The following is a 27002-nucleotide window of genomic DNA, read 5'->3' as shown; positions in this document are numbered from 1 at the left end:
AGCCAACATGACCACAGCAACAGCGTGTGCTAGCGTGTTTAACAAGGAGCAGGAGTGATGTCGGCCTGTGTTTTTCGTCCGAAAAAAGTGTTGCAGCCGAGTGCAAAACACGTGCAAGTTTCCTGTGGCGGCACAGAACCAGGCAAGTTTAACACGACCAAGCCCATCGCCCATCTGACGCAGCATCACAAACTAAAACGCACGAGAATTTTTGCAAGACCACAGCTTCCTGAAACTTCCACCGATGTTTCAAACATCTGCAAAGCATCAGAATCTCACAAGGAAAGTTGGGGGTTGTCAATCCAATGAATTAATCACCATTTTGCTGTATTTTATTAACAAAAAGATAAATGACAGGACACAATGTGATATATTTGCATGTATGAACAGCTTCTCATGAAATAAACATTTCAATCATGCCAAAATGGCCTAACACGAGTCTCTCTAACAGCAGAACAACATCTGAATCACACTTTAACCGCATTGCTATGAGCCATTGAGGGTTTGCATTCAAAGACGTCACAATATTTGTGAAGTTGGATTCACTGTTGTGAGTGTCTATGTATTTTCTGGGATTTACGAGCATCCACAATCCTTACGTGAGACTTGAACACACACGTCTTTCTCTTTTCTGTGCCTTCTAAAGATAGAAAAACAGGTAAAAAGAGGTAGCTAAGAATGCATGTAAATGGGACACACCTATTCCACCCATAAAGCCTTGAGAAAAAAACAAAAATGTCCATCATGTGAGCTGCATATGAAGCATATTATTATTATTAACATTGTTACACCCAAGAACTACCTTACTGCCGTAGTGACACCTCACCACACCACAGCAGCTAGCGACTAGACGGCTAGCGACTAGCTTCACCACACGCTAGCCAAAGGTAACGCTACATATTGGAGCTGTGTTTTTGTTTTTGACGCTAGGTGTAGCGTTCCTTGTCATAAAAGTAAAGTTTTCTCACTCCTACTGCTACTGACTATTCTGTGTTTGAGTAATATCACTTGATCTTTTCTAACATTCCACACTACAGCAGAAGCCTAAAAGTATGTATGATTCATGCTGATACCTGTATCGGACGATATTTAAAGTTGTAATATCGGTATCATATCAGAAGTGAAAAAGTTGTATCGGGACCCCCATATAATGTAGTGAAGAGATTTTTGGAGAGTCTCAACGAGCAGCGGGTGCTGCTGTGGGCCCCTCCCCCTTCTAAAAGCACCCACAGGCAGCCCCGCTTTATTTGTGAAAGTCAAGAAAAAACTCCAAACAGAATCAACTTAATTTGTAGTTGTAAACATGCATGGTTGGCTTCTCGTGTTTCTACTCACTTTCTGCAAATTTGAGGATGACGTCATTACACCCGTCCACACTTGGGAACAACTAGCCTTTTACTGAAACGTCCTTAAAAACACAAGAGCACCCCTGTCATCTCCAGGATCTTTGAATAGAGCACAGTACAGTCAGTACAGAAACGCAGCACAGTGCTCCTGTCACACAGCAGTGTTTCTCAGCCAATATTTGTATTATATAATATATACAGTATATTATTCATTCATGATATAACAACTTGATTATGAAAACGCTGCATGCATAAAGTGATCATCAACTTAAAGTGCCCTTTTTGGGATTATAAGAACGACGTGTTCTTAAAGGCAAATACAAATTCATTCTTTTCTTTTTTTACAACCTATCTACCACAGTTCCATAAAAAAAAAAACCGTTCTGTAATGTTCATATCTTTCTAAGTATTGTTTTCAATATGAAGTACCCCCCGCAGTGCCTTCTAGTACCCCATTTGACAAGCGGTGCACTACGTCAGCGCGTCTCAACTGGCGGGTCGGCACCCAAAAGTGGGTCGTGGATCCATTCTGGGTGGGTCGCAGACAGCAAGTCAAAAATGACATTAAACTCATGTCTGACTTATTTTGAAGTCAAACTGAAATATGAGTCATCCTCCTCCTTATTTCCTCGACAAAATGCCTTAATAAATCCCTCTAAAATGCACTTTGGAAGTGTAACTATGTGTATTCATGTTTCAAAACATGGAAAACCAATTTGCTTGGTTTGACTTAAATAAAAGCATACAAAATATAAATAAACATATTACGGTACAAATAAATAAGTAGAAAATAAAATATGACTTCAATTAAAGTGTAAAAAAAATACAAATAAAAATGACAAAAGTGTAAAAGAAAAAATACAGTAAAAATAAATCAAATAAAAGTGTAAAAAATATATAAATAAATAAAATGACTTAAATAAAAGTGAGTTGTGAGTTAATTGGAACGATTGGAAAATGTGGGTCCCAGGTTGAGACCACTTGAAAACCCCTGCTCCCCTCAGCACAGGAGCACTGCTTGTTGCAGAAACACTCATCAAAGATCTTCTATGTGACAGGAGTGCACTGCTGTTACTGTAAAAACACTACTCAAAGATCTTCTACGCGACAGGAGTGCTTTCTATATGCTTCTATATGCTTTCTATTTTATTCCTATTGTATTGCATTTTATATAAGAGTGTTTTTTTCTTTTTCTTCTGCAATGTGGATCACTAAAGTCTGTCTGGTCTAGTTTTAGCATTAAGTGCAGCAGAGCCATCCTATCATATTGATGATCTTTGACGAGGGGATCCATAGCGCTTCTGTTTTAATGTAGTAGTTTATTTATGACTATATTTTATGATGTTTTGTGATATGGCAAAGCCTTGCATTGCAATTGCACACAAACAATACAAAACTTTGTGAAAAATTGCCCTCCTTAACAACTGAGTTGAATAGCCCAGGACTGACTGATGAGCCACTCTTGTTTTGTTTTAAGAAGCTAGCTCAAGCTAACTTTGCTAGCATCTTTCTGCTCATTTATGCCAAACTAGTTTCCCTACTATGCGGCTAAAACGCACACAACTATGCGGCTCACAAAGCCGCCAACTTCAATCGCCGACAAAGTGCACAAAAGTCCTACTTTCTAGCTCATAGCTTGCCTATAAAAGCGCTCCCTACTCTGCCGGGTTAGCACGTTGCCGTGGTTAGCTGTGTGTCAGTTAGCCATTTTGACACGGATGTTTGTTTGTTTTTGTTTTGTTTTGTTTTTTTACCTGGTGGTGTCCAGACTGTGTTCGAGCATATCCATCAGGGTCGCGCTAAAGTGTGGTGCTTAGTCCCAGGGACGGAGATGGAGGTGCTGATCACGGGAACAAACACTCGGGTCATGTGAGAGAGACAGCCCAGGACACGTGAGGCGAGGCGCCGCGGCGGTGCAGTCAAAATGGAGGCCGCTGCTAACAACACCAATACTCTACTAGTACTACTAGTACTACTACTGTGCTGCTGCTGCTGCTACTGCTGCTGGCTTAGGTGACTCAACACGCGGCGCCTATAAGCAACATCTTGCACGTCTTAGAATTCGTTTTTCACGACCCAACAGGCAGCATTTAGCAACTTAAGAAACCACGGAGTAGTCGAACAAGACAACTTAATACCTGGCGCAAGGGGGTGGACAAATCGATCCAAATAGCGGTATTATCGATACCATGGGTAGTATTAGTATCATATGGATACCAGCGCGATGAGATCGATATGGTTAATTTCCCTTCTATGTTTATTTTTACAAATATGAGTGATTTTTTTGTTGGCTTGTTGACTTTGTAAAAGCTATCTACAAACGACGAACTCTACTATTACACGTGCTTAGCCATGTCTTTTATAATTAAAACATTGTAAATTGGTACATGTTGAACACAGGAAGTGAACAAATGATTGGTACTGTAATTACTGTAACAAGGAGAAGGGTTAGAATTAAATCAGATCTGCTTCTTCTTCGGGTTTAAATACGGCCTGTGTCTTCCTACTCCTTTATGGACATGTTCCATGGTAAAAGTGTAAACACGAGATGTACTTCGGTGTAACCATGTATGCATGTTTCAAAACAACCAATCAATTACCATATTCTTATATTGTACATATTTATATATGGTTTACAAACTCAGGGAATAACTTATTGGACAAGGGAGGACGTTGAAGCCAAAGGATTTGAATGATAGTAAAGAGTATTTTTGCTTCTATTTACTTATTTTGTACTATTTATTTTTCCTCAAGCAATGTAATACAAAATCAAATGTAATGCTTTTATTATATTGTTGTGTTAAGTGTTATTCAGAAATAACTCTTGATACGCTATGAACTTTACCCCATTTAAGCGGAACGTTTATTGGTCGATTTTTCTACACGGTAACTGTCAGAGAGCGGTGCCGCAGTAGCTCACACACTGATCTGTATTATATGTCTGGATAGACCATTGGTCAATGACCTGTGAAGCCACGCGGCCGCCATATTACCACTCACAAGAAACACTTCTCGGACAATGACTTATGTGAGAACTTGTGAGTTGTTAAGGCTGTTGTTAGTTTGTTACCCACTCACACTAAATGCAAGGTTAGTCTTCAGACTAACCTCGCACAACAGGTGTGCTTGAGCTTAGTCAGAAGGACCCGGGTATGATCATTTTTTTAAATTTTGTCGATATCATACCATACCTGAGTCATAATGGCTTTACATATGGGGCAATGGGGTATATGTAAACAAACAACCACGACGAGACTACTAAATAATTTGGGGTTGCTTGTAAATATAAAAAAATACGTTTTTTTTGTTTACCCGAATTTCAAATGAACCCCCATATGGAGACAATGTTTATATATTATTACATATTATATTACATATTATTCCTGTGTTTTTTGTTAAAATATATTTCTATATCAGAAAAGAGGTTATTTCTATTTCATAACACAAACAAAAAAAATCAGGAAAATGTTAAATGATTTTAAAACTTGTCCAAAGTCACTCTCTTTTATGATTCATATTTTGTATAGACGAGAGCATAGTGAATTGTATGAAAGTAAGGGGAAAAAAAGTAAAGGATCATGACCATGGGTTTTAATGGAAAAAAGGGATGGGATATGCAGTTAAAATGATATCTCTTTCTAGAGGAGTAAAACTATGCATTGCTATAGGGGAGTGCTGAGCCAGGGTGCACAATAGAATTTTGTCCCAAAGGCAATGAGAATTGGAAGGGAAAAAATTCATTTTTTCCCTTCCAATTCTCATTTAATATATAAGTACATTTAATATAGCCAAAAGATAGAGAATAACTATCTTTTACTTGAAGGAATGAGAGTGAGAGAATCTTCCCGCTTTTTAATTTAAAATATAGATGTTCTGCGAGCCTCTTCATCTGCTTTGTACACTATGTACTGTACGCTGTGCTAATGTAGTCTGAGTACGAGATGTGAGTGGTAAAATGGCCTCTCCGTGGCTTCAGCGGCTTGCACGGGCGCGTGCGACGTATGGTCTATCCAGATGTATTAGTACAGATCAGTGAGCTCACAGCTGTTTCCTTTTTAAACGGGTGACCCGATGAAGAAAATTGCCTACAGACCTCAAGTTGTGATTAATACTATTTAGCGTAATTAAGTGTTTTTTAGCGATACCTTACGTTGCTGACTGTATTTAGTGAAGGCGCGCCACAGACTCAGCCAATCAGCGATGAGAATGCTGTGTGTTGCTGCCTTTCATTGGTCCAATCAGTGGGCAGTGACTGGCTTCTCCTTCCGGTGTTCCCCTAAAATAAGTCCGACTCCGCCTCCCTGGGTGAAAGTTCACTTCGGTGACTGGGTTACTGTGTCCGCAACTTTATACCGTTTCATCTAACATGTCTGGGCGGGTTCTCGTTGGAGTCAAGCGTGTCATTGACTACGCTGTCAAGGTAATATCGACGTGCTTTTCTGCGTTCGTTATCCGTTTGACATTTTTATCGGCCAACACATGCTTGACTTTTCTGTGTTCAGCTAGCAAGCAGAGGCATGCTAACGCCAGCTAAAGATAATTGGCGATACATTTGACACATTAATATGCGTTTAATGTGACAGTTATCTAACACGATACTGCATAACACGATAGTTATATATAGGAATGTGTGCTGCCTTTGACTTGTTTGTTAATGTGGCTTGCTGAATGTTGTGTCACATAATTACAGCATACCCTTGAGCTTTTTCCCAGCAATGCAATTCATGTTCTACATAGCGTTTGCAAGCAGCTGCAGCAGCATTTGTTAACAGGCAATACACTACAATCAGTACCTTCAGTGTTGTCCTCACTTTGCTCCATTCTTCTTCTCAGATCCGTGTGAAGCCTGACAACACTGGCGTGGTGACTGATGGCGTCAAGCACTCCATGAACCCTTTCTGCGAGATCGCTGTGGAGGAGGCGGTCAAGCTGAAGGAGAAGAAGCTCATCAAAGAGGTGGTGGCGGTGAGCTGCGGCCCGCAGCAGACACAGGTGTGCACCACCCTGCCATGATGGTGGCACAAGCTCATCCTTAAGCTTAAACGCAAATCCTCGCCTTAGGAGACCATCCGCACCGCCCTGGCCATGGGAGCTGACCGCGGCATCCACGTGGAAGTGTCTGGGAAGGACTATGACAACCTGGGACCCCTACAGGTGTCCAAGATCTTGGCTGCTTTGGCCAAGAAGGAGGAGGCTCAGCTTGTGATCCTTGGCAAACAGGTAAAAAGAAGTACAATTCTGTGTGCGCCTCTTTTAAAAGTAACACTCGCTGCTGTCTGATGCTCAGAATTGCTTTTAATAGGCCATAGACGACGACTGCAACCAGACTGGACAAATGACGGCAGCCTTACTGGATTGGCCTCAGGTAAGGACTAACGTTTACGCTGTGATTAAATAAGTCTCTCTACGTATTAATTACCTTAACGGTTCAGACTTGGCGTATGGATGACTAATTGTGGCTTTTTCCTTTTGCAAATATGGGGAAAAAAAGTGTGGGTTTAGTCATTAAGTATGTGCAATACGGTAGTCTAAACCGCCTTATCACCATGAGCATAATCACTAAGTAGCAACCACCTTCATCCTGCACAAACCAGCCTGTCTCTGGTCAAAGGTTTCTGGACACGTTAGCACGCAGTTCACCCACGTAGCCAACAGATGGAGCACTTTGGACACTCACTTGTGTCTCACCTTCAGCAAACTCAGCACCAATGTTCCCTCTAATTTCTCAAGTGTCTGAGCATTCAAACAAAGACCTGAGCATTCCTCGGATCTCTGTGAGCGCCATCAGATGTGCACGCTTGTAGTGTCACACCCGTCCAAAACCTGAGAACTTGAGGTAGTCCAACTTCCAATCTGTGGTATTTTGTACATGAGTGGGTTCAAAAGGTCAGCAAGGCGTATTTCACAAAGTAGCTTTCTTTTTGGTCCACCTCAGACAAAACAAGCGTGGAACTATCTCATCCAATGAATGATCTACATCTTGCAGGAAGCACCTAGTTTAGCATTTCATTTTCCATTTCTTTTCTTTTTTACCATTTATTTTGTTAATGATGTCTTCTGTTATTTCCTTATTTCTTTTCTGTTTTGCAGCAGCGTGTTGTGGTACTATTTCATGCTGGAAATGTACTTGAAAGTGATGACACATTTGCTGTGTATGTTTACTTTTGTCTAAATCAAAAATGAAAATCATTATTAAAAAAAAAAACTCAACTGAAAGAAACAACGACCTTCTGGTCCCTTTGGCATCACACGTACAAACTTGGCGTAACACTTCCTGTATCCTGTAAATCCAGCTATCAAAATAAAAGCACGCCAGTACCACATGCGTAGTTAAGCCACTTATTTAGTCCGCACTTTTCACTCAGAAAACTGGCTCAGAGCAGCCCTCATTTGAAAAAGAAAAACTCTCATCCCTATTCAGCTCTTGTTCTTTTGTTCCCACACAGTCTGACAGCCAGTACACCTTGGAGGACTTTTTTTTTTTTTTTACTTTAGCTTGGTGCGTGGCTGTGGCACTGCTTGTTTGGCTATTATACGGGGTTAGCAAGCAACATTTAGCTCCCCTGCTCCAGTAGCTACATGCTAACCTGCAAAACAGCGGCATGTACTACAGTCAGTAACGCGCTGTTATTGAATAGATTGGCTGCGTAAGTAAATGCGTACCAACAGGCTGTCATTGTTGGCTGGACAGTATTCGTCTTAGTGTTGTTACTGCTTGTAGTCGCCTGTCACTCACGGAGTTGCATTGCAAAATGCTACACAATAAATTATGTGTTTATTTTATTTACATTTCAGCTTGTATTTTATTTTGCTGCGCAGCAAGCATTTCTTGTGCGCTGTGAACACGAGATCAGTGCGCAGCTTAGAGGGAACGTTGCTCAGCACCAAATTCTCCTAATAATTCCAGTCTACTCGCACACCTCAAAGTAGCTTACATTTAAATTCCTGCAGGGGACTTTTGCCTCAGAGGTCACGCTGGAAGGTGACAAGATGAAAGTGGTGCGAGAGATCGATGGCGGCCTGGAGACCATCAGGATCAACACCCCCGCAGTGGTGACGGCAGACCTCAGGCTCAACACGCCGCGATATGCCACCCTGCCTAACATCATGGTAGGTGATGATGGCGACACAACGCACTACAACCGTGTCTGTACTCCACCGTAGTCTGGCCCGGGGGACATTTGTGGCTCACACGTTCCTTTTTAAAGGCCCGCTGCATATTTACACATACAGGTATCACTCGCAATATTGCGCTCCTTTTTTTTTTTTTTTTTTTTTAAGTTCATAAATAATCACTGTTTTCTGGTTGAATATGGCCTATTATTAGTAGACAAAAATGCATATTAAAGCAAATTGTACTTATATTTGGCCTAAATTAACCACTTCAAGCATAAAAATGGCTAAATGAACTAATTAAATGAAGTAAATACAAATACAAGGCAGAAGGATTGTAATTGTGACTGTAGTACTGTCCTACATTGGCCACTGGGTGTCAGTGTTCAGTGCGACTGACACTAGACTCCTCACTAAGGTTCCCTAGGGAACACATTTACCATGGCTAATACCAGTGTACAGCCGCTTAAAGCAACAAGGAAGTACGTTGTCCAGAAAAAACAACAAGAAACTGCTAACGTGTTAGTCAGTTATCTTATTTATGTCTAATATGTCTTATTTTCTCTTATGTCTACTATATTGGGTAATAGGAGTGTAAAGGTGACTATAGGGGTGTTATTTCATGTCTAGAGGGCTCTAATCATGTTAAAACTGTATGTAGAAGATTGTAAACAGGTTTTCTATGCCATAACTACAAAATGATTCCATTTATTAATTGAATTAATTGAATCCTACTTCACGGAAGTAGTCCATCATCTACAACTTGCTAAGAAAACGACATGAATGATGTCATTGAAGTGTAGATGAGTCACCCATCGTCTACTACTGTATGGTATATTTCAGTGGGGGTTTAATTCACCTTGGAATACCACTGCTATCACAAACCATCGATAATATAAAACACACTATTACAAGGCACTTGGTGTATTGATTATTGCTAAGTAACAAAACCCAGTTCACACGTTATCTGCCATCTCGAGCTTGGAGCATTGCGTAACTTCATTGGCAAACGCTGCCTTTTCTTTTTGGGGCTTCAGCTAAATGTAAGTCGTGTCAGACAACTCCAAAGCTCTACGTTCAGAATCAATATTTATCTAAAAACATGAGAAAAACATACATCAGACTCGCCAGAGATGCTGATTATTTACACACAAAATCCGTCCTCCTTTCCAGACAGTTTTTGCTCTGATCAGCCAATCAGAGGACAGAAAAATGCTGCCGTTATTGTGAGGTGAATTTGATTGGTTAACTAAACAGCCCCATTGCAAACAGTGCTTAAGTGACATGGACCAGGACCACACATTCTGAAGGCCCTGGGCAGATTCCATTGACATGGCAACACAACAAAGCTGAAAACTGATTGGACAAAGGAGTGTAACCCACACGTCCACGTAGTGGGAGCAGTGCAGTACTTGTAGGTCAATGCTTCTCATAGTCTTTATGCTGCCCTGACTGCACACCACTGTCCTATAATACCAAAAAAATGTACTGGTCTGTATATGGGATCATCGGGATTATTATTTTGTGAATGGATTATATTTCTAGATGACAAATGAAAACATGAATGTGTAGTTTTACTCTGGACCTTTACTTTACGCATGTGACGCGTGTATTTAGCTGTGCGCATGACAACTTGTATGTTTTATGGCGTGATTCGGATGGCCCCCCGCTTCCTTTTAATTTTTCTCTGTGCGGCCCTGCACTCCAGCCTCAACTGTTTTTCTGTTTTTGTTTTTATTCCCCCAGAAAGCCAAGAAGAAGAAAATAGTCAACATGAAGCCAGCCGACCTGGGCGTGGACCTGACTCCGCGGCTGGAGGTGCTGAGAGTGGACGAGCCCCCCCAGAGGCAGGCCGGGATCAAAGTGGAGACCGTGGACGACCTGGTGGGCAAACTGAAGGAGACGGGCAGGATATAAAAAGAAGAGAAAGGTAAGTATCTGTTGCATTTCAATCAAGCATTATGCTGCTGTGGCACATTGTAAAAATACACAAACATACACTTGTCATATCAGGGAAAATCATGTTATTTTACTAGCATAAAGTTGGCATGTTAAAGAAAAATTATTTCTTCTTTTTTTTTTTAAATAAACAATGAATTTTTTGAAAGTCCAAATATTATGGGAGTAAAGTCCTAATATTACGAGCAGAAAATTGACAAGAAAGTTGAAACATTTGGGGAAAAGAAACAGCAGCAGAAATGGAAAAAACAAAGTGTGAATATTAAGAGTCGCATATAACGAGAATAAACTCGTAATATGATGTCGTGTTAGTAGCACAGAGTTGAAATATCATCTGTTTTTTTAAGTTGTATTCTTATGAGAAGCAAACAAAACAACAAATAAAGTTGTGTTGTTTGGGAAAATTAGTTTGGGGGGGAAAGTTAGGACCTACCTGCTATTTGTTTGGCCCTACCAGCATTTTGGTGAAGATGAATTAACACTGGACACGCGACTGGTCGAAAGATTGACAAAGGTAAGCGGTGAACTGCCAGAGGGTAAAAAAGAAAAAGGTAAGGTTGCCCAAAACTGAAGAGTCATGTATGTTTCAGTGATACCAAAAGGCCTTTTTCAGGGAGCACAACATGTGTCAACCTGTTGGAGGTTGATGAAGCTCTGTGGGACTTCTACCTCCCCTGTCTGCATCAAAGCAGTGTTGGGGACACACTGGGGTACCTTTTTTTATATAGTGTAGTGTTATATAGTGTATACTGCTGCTGCAAACATCTAAAGAATGAATGAACAGTGGAAGGCTTTTCCCACATAGATATTGGGCTGTTGGAAGAGTTTTAAGCAGTGAAATTGTTAGTGGAATGTGGCAATGGGGGACATTGTGTTATGTCACTCGTGTTTGTGTTGGCTGGTAGTCTTTGTCACACTGTCTTACATAAACCAGCCAGCAGGAAGCGCTCTTGTCTAATTGAACTTTTCTTTCTCCCTGGCAGTGCTGAGAAACACCTTCCTGCTGCACAACAACAATAATAAAGGTCTTTTTCATGGTTGCAGGTAGCTGGTATGTATCGTAAGCTGGCCATCCACTCAGAGGACCTACTTTTGACTATTTTGATTAGAATCTTGCAAATGCATAGCTGCCCATGCGTGCACATGGTTGTAAATATATACAGGGACAAACCGAGTGGAATGATGACCGGGCGGGTACTGTGACGTGTGGATCCAGGACGGTGTCTCAGTATGCAAAAGAAAAAGTTAACCACAAGCGCCTCCATTCTCTGTATGTTTGTCATGGCAATAAAGCAGCCTGCTTTTCATCATGCAGGGCCAATGTGTCGTGCAGTTCCATCCTAAGGCAACCAGTAAAGTACACCTCTTAATACATTCTTCTTTACGTTTGCACCACATGGCTTCCAGTGGATTCATACCAGTTGAACGGGGATGTTTTACTGTTAGAAATTACACAAAAAAAGCACCAAAGGACTTTTTAATTTTTGACCACATAACTAAAAATGATTGTTACGGTACTTGTGATAGACCGATTTTCAAGCCGACAGCCGTTAAGCGATCAAAAGCTGAAATACGTTCTCCAAGGTAATGATGGGAAACTCCATTCCTTTCACCTACTCCAGTTTTTATGATTCACTCACTAAAGTGAATGAAGTACTCCAGTGCGGTGTCTGCGTGCAGACCCCCATGGATTTACCTTACAGTGTAACCATCGCAGTTCACATTTGGAAGACCCGCTGTTACATCGAGTTTTAATAATGCAATTATGGTGCTTTTTTTCAGCGCGTGAACGCTGTTACAGGCCGAGCCTGGCCCTTTAAAAATAATTGCGTTGTGGGAAGTTGAGTTTTGTAGTTCTGTGCTTTAACACCGGCGGCGGTGTCGCTCTCTCTCTCTCTCTCTCTCTCTCTCTCTCTCTCTCTCTCCCCTTTCGCTCTCTCCTTTCTGCACCGCCCCTTGTCTTCTGCGTCCTGATTGACACTGGTCTACAGCCAATTAATCTCCGTGCCGACTCCTGTTGTGGTCTAGGCTAACCGCCAATATTGTAAGAAACAGAAGAAGCTAACCATCCATTTTCTATGCCGCTTCTCCTCATTAGGGTCGCGGGGGGCATGCTGGAGCCTATTCCAGCTGACTTCCTGCGACAGGTGGGGTACACCTTGGACTGGTGGCCAGCCAATGGCAGGGCGCATATAGACAAGCAACCATTCACACTCACATTCATACCTATGGACTAAGTAGAGCAAGGGTCACCAACGTGGTGCCCGCAGGCACCAGGTAGACCCCACGACCACATGAGGTGCCCGCAAGCCTGCTTTTCATTCAGGTTTTTTAGTTAATAATGAAAGAACAGTAGAAAGAAATGCATTCTGAAATTCAAAATGTGAGTTGTGGACACCAGCATTTTGTTCATGTTCTGGTAAAACAAGCATATTCGCTTTGTTTGGGTTTAAAATAAGCTCTGAAAATAAATGTAGCTCTTGGCCATTTTCATTTTGTAAAAGTAGCTCTCACAAGGAAAAACATTGGTGACCCCTGAGAGTCACCAATGAAGCTAACATGCATGTTTTTGGAACGTGGGAGGACACTGGAGTACCTGGAGAAAACCTCCACACACACGGGGAGAACATGCAAACTCCACACAGAAATGCCCAAGGGAGAATTGAACCCAAGTCTTCCCATCTCCAGACTGTTCCTGTGTGGCCAACATGCTAAAGAAGAAGCTAACCGTGTGAGGAAAATACGACAACAGGAGCAATATGTTTTAACAAGGATACAAAAACGCCACGGTACAGGCGTGAATAGTGTGAGTCACCTGCAACCAAGTAAATGTCTGCTCATACTACCACTGTATACTGTATGAACACTACTATACTTGGTATGGCATACTTGGTACTCTAATGAGTTGTACTGCATGAAATAAGCAATCATTTGAGTTGAAGTAAGTTAAAAATTGGCGAGCGTATATTCCAAATTTTGAACTTTCAGTGCCAATGAATATCAGCTCCAAATAATGGTTAACAGCCTCCTTGACGACTAAAAATCGGTATCGGCCCTGAAAAAATCAAATGGGTCCATCTCCCCCTTTCTTCGATGCAGTGTTGTCATCTTAGAGTTGATTAGAAAGTAAGAAGGCACTGGAAGGCGTTCATGCATTTCACGAGGGCGGCAGTGGCTCAGCAGGTAGAGCAGGTCGTCAACGGTTCCATTCTCGTCCCCTCCACCCACTCACTGGGCAAGGGCAAGACGCTTCACCCACCTTGCCCACGCTGGTGTATGAATGTCAGGTGGTGTTTGGAGATTCATATTTGATGTTGCACGGGTGCAATGATTGGCTTCACTCTCTTCCATTGGCTGCACTCATGGCAGGTACTGTTGTGTGATTGGCTGAGGGGCGTGTCCTCAGCTGGCGTGCCCAGGTGACATTGCTGTCCGGCTTCAAGGACATTTTCCAGGCGCTTCATGTTGGGAATGTCACATGAACCTCTTCTTGGATGTTTTTCAGCGAAATGAAGATGTGTGAGAGATTAAGCGGCCAAGCCTTGATGGTCTTTCTTGCGTTTGCTTTACCGTGTAAGTACAACTAGACATTCAATACATGTGATTTCTACTTACTGTCAGGCATGAGCGCTCCAACGGCTTCTGTGCTTTATTGCTTTTGAACTACATGAGTGATGAGTGACGTCACACAGGGTTGGGTAGCTTTTCTACACATTCAAGTCAAATGATTGACAGTAACAAACATCCTTTCTGTTCACGAGACGGATGAATTGGATCGACGTGATTTCCGAGGGGAAGAAGCACCTCGGTTTTTGTACGTTTCGCTTTTTGTCTGACCTTTTTCCACTGAGGGCCACATGCTGAACAATGAAAGGTTGAGGGGGCCACGCTTACATTGAATAAATAAATAATACGTGAATAAACAGCTTTGTGCTATCAGTGACAAAGCGTATTATTTTCTCCTTTCGTTCCACTTTTATGCTCATTTTTCATTTTTAAAATGATTGAAAAATATGTATCGTATTTAAAAATATGACTCTACATATCTTTATAATATTATGTCTCTATTCTGCCAATATTATTTGATATCATGTTTTTATTTGATATCACTTTTAGTCAACATAAAATCCTAACTTTATTCTTCGTTTTGTTTCTCATGACGTGACGACTTTCTCAAAAAATGACATGTCTGAGTTTTAAGTGAGTCATTCAGTTTATGCTATTTTATCTCTTAATGTACTGACTTTATTCTTGTCAAATTGCTGTTTTTTTTCCATTTTTACTGTTTTTTAGCGTAATTGTATTTGTAGAGTGTGCCAAGGGCCATACTTTCGACCCCCCCGGTGGAAGCTTTAGGAAGGAATTAAGAAGTGAAAGCGGGGTGCGTCAGGATATACGAGGTAGCAAAGGCTTTTCAACGTCCTGTATGACCTTGCCACAACCCAACAGGTGCTCGCTGTGCGCTGCTGGTCTTCTCGTTGGGTCCCGCCCAGGTGGACACCCTAACCGGCACCAATGTGACCTTGGCGGTGTCCTTTGGTGGCGCCCCTGACCCGGCTTTGACCTGGTTCAAAGGTCATCTCCCCGTGGTCACCTGGACCGTGGGCTCGGGTGTTGTCCCTGACATAGCCCAAAGCCACAGGGAGGTTCTGAGGCTGGAACCAAACGGTTCCCTGACTTTGATCAAGGTGCCTTTAGGGTACAGCAGCAGATACACGCTGGAAATGACAAAATCCGGACTGGGCACGGCCTGCTTGAATTTCACGCTGAGGGTTTTCGGTGAGTGGCTGGTCTCACACGGGTTCTGCTCAAGCTGAGTGGTCTTTCTTTCTGTCAGAAACCTTCCAGAATGTGACGGTGACGCTGCTGCCTGAGCGGGTCCAAGAAGGCATGGAGGAGTTGATGCTGCGCTACAGCATGCTGCGAGGCGTGGTGGAGGAGCAGCTCTGGTTCTTCAACGGACGCCCCCTACCGGACAGCCCCCGGTACACAGTGCTCCCCAGTGGGCTCGCCGTCCGCGGGCCAGGCCGGAACGACACGGGACGGTACACCGTGGCTCTGAGCAACCCTTTCAGCAGCAAGACAGCTCACGTCAACGTCACCGTGTTGTGTAAGACCTTTCCCCCCTCAGGTGTCTTCTTCTGAGCGCACCCGTTGCTTATCCTCTCTCTCTGTGGACAGACGGTCCAGATGAGCCCATCATCCAAGTCAGTCCAGCTCGGGACTTTTACGTATCAGGAGATTCGCTCACCCTGTCCTGCCAGGCGGACGGGTCCCCAAGGCCGACTGTGGAGTGGATGTTTGGTGATCAGGCGTTGTCTCTTGGACAGACGGGGGTCCTCAATCTGAGCCACGTCCAGACCACCCAAGGAGGGGATTACACGTGCATGCTACTCAACCACATGACTGCAGCACAGAGGCACAAAAGCATCAGCGTGCACATTTACGGTGCGTCACACATCACTGCCGTCGCTTTTCATTTCACAGGAAGAAGACGTTACTCTTGCCGTACATCCACACCCACCATTGGGGGTTCGTGTCTATTGTAGATGGTCCACGTGGGGCGTGGGAACATGGGAAGGATGTCGATTTTGGGACACATGATGAGTAGTGTGTAGTAGTAGTGGTAGTAGTAGTGTCCCACCAGTGGTTGTTTCCTCCTCATCAGAGGCGCCAACTACAGGGTGATCAAGCATGAACCTGTGTCCCATGCCCGATCATGATTCGTGCCTGGAAGGCGGGGAGAGAGGTGGGGGGGGGGGGGGGGGGGGGGGGGGGGGGGGGGGTAGTGAGATCCCAACCTGGGACCCAAAACTGCTCCGCCAGACCAGGTGGTCGCTCAGCCTCCGCTATGTTTGGGTGAGAGCAGGAGGCGGGTGGATTTCAAACTTCATGAGGGTGGTCAGGTGGGCGTGTGGGCTCAAGATGCCCTGTGGGATACATCGTGCTCATCAACATTGCACTTATTCATACATGTTCCTGGGACAGAGAGGCCTCCGGGACACCCCACGTGTTCCGTGCTCGCCGAGGATAACGTCCACTTGCGGTACGAGTGCCGGTGGCCGGGGGGGACGCCCCCCGCCCGACTTTCCTTCCCGGACTTGATAAATGCCAGCAGCGGCCTGGAAAACTTCACCCTGACCGTTAAGGCTTCACACCACCTGGATGGGAAAAGTGTCACCTGTGAGGGCATTCATCCCGTGGGAGGCGACAAATGTAACATCAGTGCAAGTACGTGCCCCCCTTTGCCCCGTAGCACTAACACTAAATTCTACTAGAACTTATTCTAAACACTAAGCAAAGCCGACCCAAGACTTTTGCACATGGTGCTGTATATGCCCATCAGCAAACTCCAGGTGTTTCTCTCCAGAAAGTCCCGTGGACTTCTTCCCGGCTGTGAGAACCCAAGTGGATTCTGAGGGCAAAATAGTGGTCAGCATCTCCTGCGTCAGCGAGGCCACGCCCCCCACCGTGGTATCCTGGTTCCGAGGGGGCGAGGCCGTCATCGGTGACGGGGCAGAGAACGACATCAGCGACGGCACCGCGCGCTTAATCATCCGTCATCACAACGTCAGCGTGCTCCTCCTCCACAACTACACCTGCACCTGCACGAACGCTCTAGGACGCCGCAGCAGACACCTCCACCTGCAAGGTAGGCAACGTCCTCACTGCTCTTGATGGACTGGCCTCAGCACAGCCAGCACAAGAAACACATGCAAAATAGCTCTCTTTTTACAGAAACATCATGGCAAAAACTACAGCGACATCACGAACATGACCATGTCCTTTTAGTAGCATTACCTGGAAATATGTTCTACCAGCTGGAATACTATTCAGGTTTCTTCTTTGGAACATTAGGTGGGGGGAAAAGGAAGAAGAATAATCCTAGGACAATAAAGTCATAATATTAAGGGAATAAAGTAATAATATTAAGGAAATAAAGTTATAATATTATGGGAATAAAGTTATAATATTATGGAAATAAAGTATTCTAATAGGAATAAATATAGTGCATGCGTTCAGAATAACAGCGCTGCTCATGGCGTTGTTATTGTTTTCCAGCAACGAGTAATTGAATGAATCCACACTTCCTGTTTGTCCACCAATCAAATCAGCTAAGGTCATGTAGTTGTGTTGCTGCGTCAAGCAAGTGTGGACTGATGCCAGCTGGCGCGGCTGTGCAAGCATACGTTGGTAAACCTCACTCCCGTTCGGCCGACAGTCCGGGCTTTTGGCCGAGCGGTCAGCGCTCTCGTCTCCTATTCGGAAGGTCCCGTGTTGCTGCGGGCGGTGTGAAGCAGGCGGGTACATGAGTGCTTAGCACAGTCGAGAATGGAACATCATGGAGATGCTGCACAAAGATCCTCACTCTTTTCCCGGCCCATCTCTCCAGAGCCCTCCATCTCCGCTTTCGGTTTGTTCCCACACCAGGATGGAACCGTGGTCACCTTGACCTGGGAAGTCCCGCCCACCTCCATCGTCACAGGTTAGCAAGAGCAAGGTGTGTCGTGACTGCTGGGTGGAGTGCTGATGTGTCAGCAGACGCACGCGGTGGGAAGATGGGGGTGTGTAAACATCACGTGACTGTTTGGAGGAACAACAAAGTCAGGTTTCCACGCAGGTTTCGACATCCAGATGAGCGGGCCGGACCTGCCGAGCGTGGATGGTAACCACAGGTCGGGCACATACCGCACCATCTTGCCCAAACCCAGCTCAGCCAGAAGCGCCGACATATCGGACCTGGATCCTAAAGCCACGTACCGCTTCCGAGTCGTCCCCAGGGCTTTGATGGCAGAAGGTCAGCCAACAGTGTCCCGGAGGATTGGCCCAGGTACACAAAAGCCAGCTTGTTCTTGCACGGAGGTATTTTTTCATGATTTGCGATGACTGCGGGTCGGCAGGCGAAGGTCTGAGCGGCCCGGCCGTCGCTGGCATCGCGGCTGGCATTCCCTGCAGCATCGTCTTCCTGCTTCTCGTGTGCAGCCTTATCTACTTGCTGCTCTACTGGAGCAGGATGAAAAGTGAGAGAACACACAGGAGACGGCCATATTGATGTACTGATTGATGTATTGATTGATTTGCGTGCTGCGTAGGTCACCAGACAAGATATCCCGTGTCCAGAGCAGCCAACAAGGTCAGAGGGATTCTTCTATTCCCAAATGGAGCTCTTCTTTCATCACCTTCTCTTGGTGTCGCTGACAGGTACAGACCACTCACACGCAAACGCCCCACAACCTGCTGGTAGGGGGTCCCAAGTCCCCACCAGACTACGACAGATTACAGCAGGTTGGCCTCCTCGTGCTCGTCTCATGTCATCCTCGTGCTGTGATGACGTTCCAACCAGCAGCTGTGCTTGTGTCGCTTTGCAGGCACCGTCCAGTCTTTCAGTGGCTCCGCCCTCATTTGTGCCCCCGCCTCCGCCCGTCAGAGTCGCAACAACCGTATAAACCAGTCAAATATTCCACACTACACTGCGCTTTATTATTATCATTTATGATTCTACATTTCTGTTCTGCTGTATGATGAGCTTGCCATTGGCTGGCCACCAGAGGTCAGCTCGGATAGGCTCCAGCATGCCCCGACCCTAATGAGGATAAGCGGCATAGAAAATGGATGGATGGATGGATGGATGGATGATGAGCCTTACTGATGTTTAGCCACACTTTATTCTCAATTTCTCACATTATTTTTTTCTTGATTCTTTTGAAAAAATGCCAAATATGAGACATTTATAGACTGTATTTGTTTTTATTTCATTTTTACATTTAGAGGGGGCTTTTGTGTGCTATTTTGCACCAACACCACACACAAGGCAAGGCACATTTAAACAAACCCATCAAAGTTTCTGTTATTACACTGTAAACCTGAATAATTTAGCAGTAATTAAACATTTTTATGTAAACGGCTGCCTAACTTTTTTTAAGTTTAATATCTTAAATTTTTTATTTCTGTATATATTAAAAATATTAAGCAAGTAGTACATTGTTTTTTAAATTTACTGAAAGTAAAAAATATAATTTCAGAAAAATACAAAATTGAATTGTCAAAATTATATTTCTTTATTATTTTGTTATTAAAGATTTCATGTACTATTACATTTTTCAAATTTAATAAGAATAAAAACTTAAAAGGTAAGGAAACCGTTAACCTCAAAATTTTCATTACTAATTAATGATATATTAATTCTTCAAATGTTTTACGAAGCACTTAATGCATCCCACCAGAAGATTGTAATGTACCCTTGAGTGGAAAAGACATTAAACTTCACATTTTTATTTCAGTAAAGTTTGCAACAATTGACATTTTTTCTAAAACTGTTTTTTTTCCACAAACTGTTCTTTTTCAACAGTTCTTTTTCCACAAACCGAATCTTCCACAAGTCCAAACATTCCCAGGAAGGCTTCTCCAAAGTTTCCCAATGTTACGATCTCTTGACCCTCCAAGACCACGGAGACCTTCTTTCCGAAGTTCACTGGACGACCTCTTCCGCAACTGACTTTAGCTATAGAAGAGCCACAGGCGTAGTAGACCGATCAGGCACCTCCGCATCCTCCTGTGACAATCAACATGGATATGTTAGGAAACTCATGCAGGTAACTTCAAGATGGACTGAAAACTTTTTCAGTTTCAGCTTTAAGTGCATTGTGTGCTGTTCAGACTGGCACTTACACCGCAGCTGATGAAAAACCCCGATGTTTGTTCACGCAAGTAAGTGGGTAGAGCATAGAGCACAGTTGTGTGTTGGGTGTAGACATCATGTTGGATCTGGGAAAAAAAAGACGGAAAAGTGAGGAAAAACAGCGAAGGAAGAAAACAAAGAGCGCAAAAGAAGAACGAACAAAGTGAGAGAAAAGTGGCAAAACAAATTTGCAATTAAACATTTACAGATACGCAAACCACAAATGGGTAAAATAAATAATAAATAAACAAAACATTTTAAAAACACACAAAACAAAATTACAAAACATTTTTACGAATTCACGAAAACAATTCAAATCAAGTTGCTGTTTGAAAAGGTAGGTCACATTTAGCAGAAGTACAATCTGCAATATTACTTGTAGGCAGGTGTGACTTTAATGTGTGAATATTAGTTATTGTGAAATAAAATTCTGTTAGTTTATTTCAGACAAGAACTTTATTACTCTAATGTAACATATGCGCTCTATTTAATGAGAAAGGGCCTGCTTGAAAATTTTATTCCCAAATTCTTTCTATTGTATTGTATTTGTATTTGTACTTTATTTATCCCACAGCGGGGATATTCACTTGTTACAGCAACAAGCAAGATACGCAAGTAAAGAATACAGTGTAAAGAATACAAGTACATAGTGACTACAACATGGTTCAGGTGGTGCAGGTGTTGTAGAGCCTGACAGCGGTCGGTATGAAGGACCTGCGGAACCTCTCCTTCTTACACCGTGGGTGTAACAGTCTGCTGCTGAAGGAGCTGCTAAGGGAACCCACAGTGTCATTTAGCGGGTGAGAGGTGTTGTCCATGACGGATGTCAGCTTAGCCAACATCCTTCTCTCCCCCACTTCCTCCACGGAGTCCAGAGGACCGTCCAGGACAGAGCTCGCTCTCCTAAACAACCTATTGATCCTGCTCCTGTCCCTGTCCGTGCTGCCCCCTCTCCAGCAGCCCACAGTATAGAAGATGGCTGAGGCTACCACAGAGTCATAAAAGGTCCGTAAAAGAGTCCTGCACACACCAAAGGACCTCAGTCTCCTCAGCAGGTGGAGGCGACTCTGGCCCTTCTTGTAGAGGGCGTGGGTGTTGACGGACCAGTCCAGTTTGTTGTTAAGGTGAACACCCAGGAATTTGTAGCTGTCTACCAACTCTATGTCCGCTCCCTGGATGTTCACCGGTGTGAAATGGGATGTTTTCCTCTGGAAGTTAATGATCATCTCCTTTGTCTTGCTGGTGTTGAGTTGTAGCTGGTTAAGCTCACTCCAGCTGACAAAGTTCCTGATGACCGTCCTGTATTCCAGATCATTCCCCTCTGAAACACAACCAACGATGGCTGTGTCGTCGGAGAACTTCTGGATGTGACACTGTGTGGAGTTGTGTGTGAAGTCCGAGGTGTAGAGGATGAAGAGGAAAGGGGAGAGCACCGTACCCTGAGGGGCACCTGTGTTGCAGAGTACCATGTCAGACACACAGTGACGGAGCCTCGCATACTGTGGTCTGTTGGTTAGGTAGTCTATAACCCATGCAGTCAGGTGTTGGTCTACTCCCACACTCTCCATCTTCACTCTGAGTAGTGACGGCTGGATGGTGTTAAAGGCACTGGAGAAGTCAAAAAACATGACCCTCACAGCGCTACCGCTGTCCTCCAGGTGTAGCAGTGATCTGTGCAGCAGGTAGATCACTGCGTCGTCCACTCCGACCCCAGGCCGGTAAGCAAACTGCAGGGGGTCCAGCTGAGTGCCTACCAGGGGTCGCAGGTGCTGCAGGATAATCCTCTCCATGGTCTTCATCAGGTGAGAGGTCAAGGCAACAGGCCTGAAGTGGTTAGGCTCCTTGGGACGCGGTGTCTTTGGTATCCAGACCACACAGGAGGTCTTCCACAGGGCCGGGACTTTCTCCAGCCTCAGGCTGAGATTGAACAAGTGCCTGAGAACTCCACAGAGCTGGTCAGCACAGTCCTTGAGCTGATGGGCTGATGCCGTCCCGGGGCCTTCCTTGCCTTGATCTTCTTCAGCTGACTCCTCACCTGATCATCAGTTATGGAGAGGGGGGTAGAGAATGGCTGGGATGGGGACGTGGGGGTGAAGAGTGGTGAGTGGGTAGGGGAGGGAGGGGGGGCAGACTCAAATCTGTTGAAAAACAGATTGAGTTCATCTGCCCAGATCTTGTCCCCACTGGCTTGGTCACTCCCCACTCTTTTACCATGGCCTGTGATGGTCTGCAGGCCTCTCCAGACTTCCCTGGCATTATTCTGCTTCAGCCGCTTCTCCAGTTTCCTCCTGTAGCAGTCCTTCCCCTTCCTGATCTTATGCCGGAGTTCCCTCTGGACTCTGCACAGCTCCTCCTTGTTCCCCGAGTTGAAGACCCTCTTCTTCTTATTCAGCAGGGCCTTAAATCTCAGAGGTCACCCAGGGTTTGTTGTTGGGAAAACACCGCACCAACTTGGAGGGCACAGTGTTCTCCACACAGAAGTTGATATAGTCTGTGATGCAGTGAGTCATGCTGTCAACGTCACTGCCATGGGGATTGCAGAGCGCTTCCCAGTCTGTTGTCTGGAAGCAGTCTCTGAGCCTAGCACTGCTCTCCTCAGACCACTGCTTCACAGGCCTCTTCACAGGGGGTTGTCTATGCACTACTGGAGTGTGGTCTGTGACGAGATGGACGAGGTTGTGATCAGAACGACCCAGCGGGGGGGAGGGGGGATGAGGTGTATGCATCCTTGATGTTTGCATACAGGAGGTCCAGTTTTATTGTCTCTAGTGTGGCATTTGACATACTGGGTGAAGGTGGGAAGAGCAGAGGACAGGGAAGCATGATTTAAGTCACCGGAGATGAGGAGGAGGGATTGGGGGTGCTGGTTCTGAAGTTGAGAGACGATGGTGTGGATCTGCTCTATAGCTGCAGCAGCGACCGCTGAGGGGGGGGATGTACACAGTCATAGCAATAACATGTGAAAACTCCCTCGGAAGGTAGTATGGCCGCATGCTAACCGCTAACAGTTCCACGTCTCTGGTGCACAGTTTCTCCTTGACACAGATGTGTCCCAGGTGGCACCATCTATCATTCACAAACACAGCGATTCCCCCTCCCTTCTTCTTACCGCTCTCCGTTGCATTCCTGTCCGCTCGTACCAGCTGGAATCCGTCCAGTGTGACATGTGAATGCGGAGAAAGTTCCCTCAGCCACGTCTCCGTGAAGCACATTTGGCTGCATTCCCGGTACTCCGTCTGCAGTCGGGTCAGCGCTGTTAGCTCTTCCATCTTGTTGGGGAGAGATCTTACGTTCCCCATGATGACAGACAGTAGACATGGCTTGTACCGTCTTTTCCGCTTCTTGCACTTCTTGCGCTTCTAAGAAGCTCCTCCGAGGCTTGTGGGACTTGGCGCTAACAGACCTCGATAAGAGCAGCTGCACCCTGGCCTGCCGTTTGGTATCTTCGGCTGGAGGACTGAGCTTTAATCTTAGGATTCAGCCAAGGATGAATGGCGGGGCTCAGATGCACAAGGACAGTGCAGGTTAGCAGAGCTACGGACTAGATGCTGTGGAGCTGTGATCCGTAGCTGTCCTCAGCGCAGGTCAGGCCACATGCAGTACCACCTGAAGACCAGCCACGCCCTCACAGAGCCACTACAGTTTTACACATATTAGTTATGAGTCTGGGGCTGATTTCTGTAAACCTGCAGCATCCCCGTGCATCTGTTCACCCTCGGCTCAATCCTGAGGAGCCCAGCTGAAGCTCTAGAAAACAACTGTACCTCTGTGGGGGTGTAGCAGCCCTGAGCTGTGCTGCCGGCGGCCGTGGATCACAGCTCAGCAGCCTTTTGGCCAAAAGCACTACTAACACTAACGCACCATCCTTGTGCATCTGAGCCCCGCCGCAGTTGAACCTCTGCTGAATCATGAGATGGAAACTGAATCTTCCATCTGAAGCTGCCAAACGGCAGGCCAGGGTGCAGCTGCTCTAGACAGGGTCTGTTAGCATCGAGTTCCGCTGAGTCCTTCCAGACTCAGAAAAGCTGCATAGAGAGTGTTTCAGAAACAAAATCGTCAAGCAGGCCCTTTCTCAGCACATGGAGCACGTAATGAACATAAGAATAATAAAGTTCTCACCTGAAATAAAATTAAAATATTTTATTTCACCATAAATGTAATATTGAGCCATGGAAGCCACACCTGTCTAACCTTAGATTGATTGTACCGGTGCAATTCTGATTGACAGTTCACTCCCTTCTGGTAAATAGGACCTACCCTGGATTTGTAAAAATGTTTTGGAAATTTGTATATGTGTTTTGTGCAAAAGTATATTTGTTATGTAAATTTGTAGATGTGTTTTGTGTATTTGTAAAAGTGCTTAGTTTTTAATTCAAAGTTTATTTTGCACCTCTGGGCAACCATAAGATGGAGAGGAGAGCGAGAGTAGAGCGAGCAGAGTGACAGCATGAGAGAGAAAGGAGAAACAAGGATGTAAATACTGCTATAATAGAGGAAAAACGAGGGGACAGAGTGACAACCAGATATAAAAAAAAAGAAAAAGACAAAGTAAAAGATGCATATGAAGCCTGTAATTCTATCGAGGGATGATGGAGATGAAGGCAGTTCAATTCCAATTTAGAAGTTTTATTTCTAACAAACAAAACTTAATACAGATACAGTATCTGGGCTCCGTAGTTGTATCTGCTGCCAACAGAAGTACGCAGGTCTTATCACAGGCAACAGCGAAAAGCATCCTTCTCTCTTTGGCCAAGCGTCTTATAGCGTCCGTGAGTGACGGTGGGGGTGGTGATTCCCTAAAGTCCTCTAGAGACCTCTTAAGTCCACCAGATGCTGATAAGGCCTTGTTCATTGGAGAGAGGCTGCCATCTGTGTGCACTCAACCGGTGGGGGGTTTTGCCTGGGACATCCTGTTGGCCTCTGTAGCCCTTCCTCTGAACCCTGTGGCTCATGAGAACAACACAGCATGTGACATGTAATTGCTGACCAGCATGTCTGCTCTGGCCAAAGGTTAAGCACAAGTCAGGATGTGTGTGGGTGAATATCTTAACTATGGTGCCCAACTAACTACTAAGTGATGTGAATATGTGAATATAAACTATAATGCATAGCAATGTAAATCAACTAAGTAATATAGATACAGTCAAACTTGTCTATAGCGGCCACTAGAGGGAGACTGCAAAAGTGGCCGCTATAGACAGGTGGCCTCTATAGACAGGTTGGCGTCCAGTTTGAATGTTGACCAGTAGAGGGAAAAAAAAAAGGGGAGGGGAATAATAATGTTGACCAGTAGAGGGCACTGTGGGACTGCGGATAAAAGTTGTACAGCACTACTAGGCTTGTTAGTTACGTAGTTACTTAGTTCATCAGGAAGTGACGGGAAGTGACGGTGGGCGTCACGAGCAGGAGAGCTAGGCTCAGTGCTAGCTGTGAGTTTCGAGAGAGTTGGGAAGTGTGTTTATGTTGGCATGGATGTAAAGTCCTGCAGTGTTCTCGGCTGTTAATAAAGCCATTAAAGTGCATCGGCGACGTGAGTCTCTCCTTCCCACAACAAGCAGCATTACAGTATTGACCAGTGCACATTGTCTCACACCAGGAAATAAACGGTGTCACTTGTTACAGGCATTGCCTGGACAGCTATGTAGTGGGGCTTGTTTAACCTTTGCCTTGTGGGCAAGCAGGAAGGAGAGACGAGACGTGTGTGTTCTGAACTGCTCTCTGGTGGCCGCTTTCAATAAATAAAGTTGGCAGAAGCAACAGGAGAAGTTTCCTTCTTTGCTTCGGAGCTGAATAACACTGACAAGTTAACAGACTAGTAGCGAACCGAAAAGAAGACGGCTTTTTTTTGTGTCGAATACAGAAGATGAGGACTTTGATGGATTTGTGGATGAGGATTGATCAAAAATAACGTGAGTACATTCTAAAATACTTCAATTAAGTACAACCGAACTCAGTTTTGCTCCCGCTGCCGCATACATGCTAGCGTATGTTTTTTTTTATTGTAGCGTCGCTGGGAGCACGTCCTGTTCCCAGCCTACTTTGCGGTACTGTTTTGGTGCAAATGCTCTTAAAGTTATGTTAACTGTTTGACCAGGAAATAGCAAGCTCAAAAGAAGACGTCTTTTTTATGTGGAACAACTGACAGTTTGTGTGGATCTTGTGAATGATTGTGACTGAGCTAGGACTCAGTAATTAAAGTCTACACACGACGGCTTCATTGATTGAAAAACAAAACTTTTTCGTGCATGAAGCTTCTACTTGAGTCAGTTATTTGGCCACTATATGCGGTCAGATATTGACCAAGGGAGACAAAATGGGTGGCCGCTGGCCGCGTTGGACAGGTGTCTGCTATACACAGGGTCTATTACATGTAAATTTGCTGCGGGGGATTTTTTTCAGTGGCCGCTATAGGCAGGTGGCCGTTCTATAAAGGTGGCCGCTAAGACAGATTTGACTGTATATGTTAATATGATGCATAAAAATATAAGTCAACTAAATAATGTAAATATACTGCTCAAAAAAATTAGAGGAACACTTCAAAAACACATCAATCTAAACTGGGGGGAAAATGATCTTGAATATCTTTCCTGACAATAACTGGGTGATGTATTAGTAACAAAATGATGCCACATAATTTGATAGAAATGAAAATGATCACCCTTATAGAGGGGGGAAATCAAAGACACCCCAAAAATGAAAGTGAAAAAATGATGCAGCAGACTGGTCCATTTTGCCAAAATGTCATTGTAGCAACTCAAAATGATTCTCAGTAGTTTGTGTGGCCCCCACGTGCTTGTACGCATGCCTGACAACGTCGGGGCATGCTCCTAATGAGACTACGGATGGTGTCCTGGGGGATCTCCTCCAAGATCTGGACCAGGGCATCAATGAGCTCCTGGACAGTC

General features: G+C 44.6%; 4 protein-coding genes across 6 annotated transcripts in view; 3 read left to right on the top strand and 1 right to left on the bottom strand.

Moving 5' to 3' along the window:
* The window catches only part of LOC129185015 (upstream stimulatory factor 2), a 34501-nt gene extending 31017 nt beyond the window's left edge, over window positions 1–3484 (bottom strand). The window contains 2 exon segments of the mRNA XM_054781645.1: window positions 3101–3188; window positions 3191–3484. Coding sequence (XP_054637620.1) covers window positions 3101–3188; window positions 3191–3215 — 113 coding nt within the window. The 5' untranslated portion in view covers window positions 3216–3484.
* Window positions 3485–5603: 2119 nt separating this feature from the next.
* Window positions 5604–11677, top strand: etfb (electron transfer flavoprotein subunit beta). Of its 2 annotated transcripts, none has more exons than XM_054781103.1 (7): window positions 5604–5766; window positions 6180–6338; window positions 6408–6566; window positions 6649–6711; window positions 8298–8456; window positions 10206–10389; window positions 11463–11677. In XM_054781103.1, the coding sequence occupies exons 1-6, from the start codon at window positions 5713–5715 to the stop codon at window positions 10374–10376; spliced, it is 765 nt and encodes a 254-aa protein (XP_054637078.1). In that variant the 5' UTR covers window positions 5604–5712; the 3' UTR covers window positions 10377–10389; window positions 11463–11677. The 2 variants fall into 2 exon arrangements, with proteins under 2 accessions (XP_054637078.1, XP_054637077.1); XM_054781102.1 differs by having other exon boundaries at window positions 11402–11677.
* A 741-nt stretch (window positions 11678–12418) lies between these two features.
* Window positions 12419–22180, top strand: vsig10l (V-set and immunoglobulin domain containing 10 like). Of its 2 annotated transcripts, none has more exons than XM_054781100.1 (13): window positions 12419–13837; window positions 13924–13991; window positions 15256–15528; window positions 15600–15866; window positions 16407–16649; window positions 16789–17070; window positions 17812–17904; window positions 18040–18249; window positions 18320–18439; window positions 18512–18552; window positions 18621–18704; window positions 18788–18859; window positions 19768–22180. In XM_054781100.1, exons 3-13 carry the CDS (start codon window positions 15309–15311, stop codon window positions 19912–19914), a joined length of 1779 nt encoding a protein of 592 aa, XP_054637075.1. In that variant the 5' UTR covers window positions 12419–13837; window positions 13924–13991; window positions 15256–15308; the 3' UTR covers window positions 19915–22180. The 2 variants fall into 2 exon arrangements, with proteins under 2 accessions (XP_054637075.1, XP_054637076.1); XM_054781101.1 differs by adding an exon at window positions 14868–15197 and having other exon boundaries at window positions 18788–19909.
* Window positions 18549–27002, top strand: part of xrcc1 (X-ray repair complementing defective repair in Chinese hamster cells 1) — a 48042-nt gene continuing 39588 nt past the window's right edge. The window contains exon 1 of the transcript XR_008571961.1: window positions 18549–18620. The gene's annotated coding sequence lies outside the window, so the exon portion shown is untranslated. The remainder of the gene's footprint in view (window positions 18621–27002) is intronic.

The sequence above is a fragment of the Dunckerocampus dactyliophorus genome, chromosome 7 (genome assembly GCF_027744805.1).
Source record: "Dunckerocampus dactyliophorus isolate RoL2022-P2 chromosome 7, RoL_Ddac_1.1, whole genome shotgun sequence".
Classification (NCBI taxonomy): domain Eukaryota; kingdom Metazoa; phylum Chordata; class Actinopteri; order Syngnathiformes; family Syngnathidae; genus Dunckerocampus; species Dunckerocampus dactyliophorus.
Note: the sequence above shows the minus strand (reverse complement) of the source record. Positions and strands in the feature narration are given on the sequence as shown.

What these genes read in the sequence shown, in the direction of transcription:
- etfb (XM_054781103.1), top strand. Translation starts at nt 5,713, where the DNA reads ATGTCTGGGCGGGTTCTCGTTGGAGTCAAGCGTGTCATTGACTACGCT. An exon ending in GCGGCCCGCAGCAGACACAG is followed by an intron (nt 6,339 to 6,407) that starts GTGTGCACCACC and finishes TCCTCGCCTTAG; the next exon opens with GAGACCATCCGCACCGCCCT. An exon ending in CCTTACTGGATTGGCCTCAG is followed by an intron (nt 6,712 to 8,297) that starts GTAAGGACTAAC and finishes AAATTCCTGCAG; the next exon opens with GGGACTTTTGCCTCAGAGGT.
- vsig10l (XM_054781101.1), top strand. Translation starts at nt 13,746, where the DNA reads ATGATTGGCTTCACTCTCTTCCATTGGCTGCACTCATGGCAGGTACTG. An exon ending in CGTCAACGTCACCGTGTTGT is followed by an intron (nt 15,529 to 15,599) that starts GTAAGACCTTTC and finishes CTCTGTGGACAG; the next exon opens with ACGGTCCAGATGAGCCCATC. An exon ending in ACTACGACAGATTACAGCAG is followed by an intron (nt 18,705 to 18,787) that starts GTTGGCCTCCTC and finishes GTCGCTTTGCAG; the next exon opens with GCACCGTCCAGTCTTTCAGT.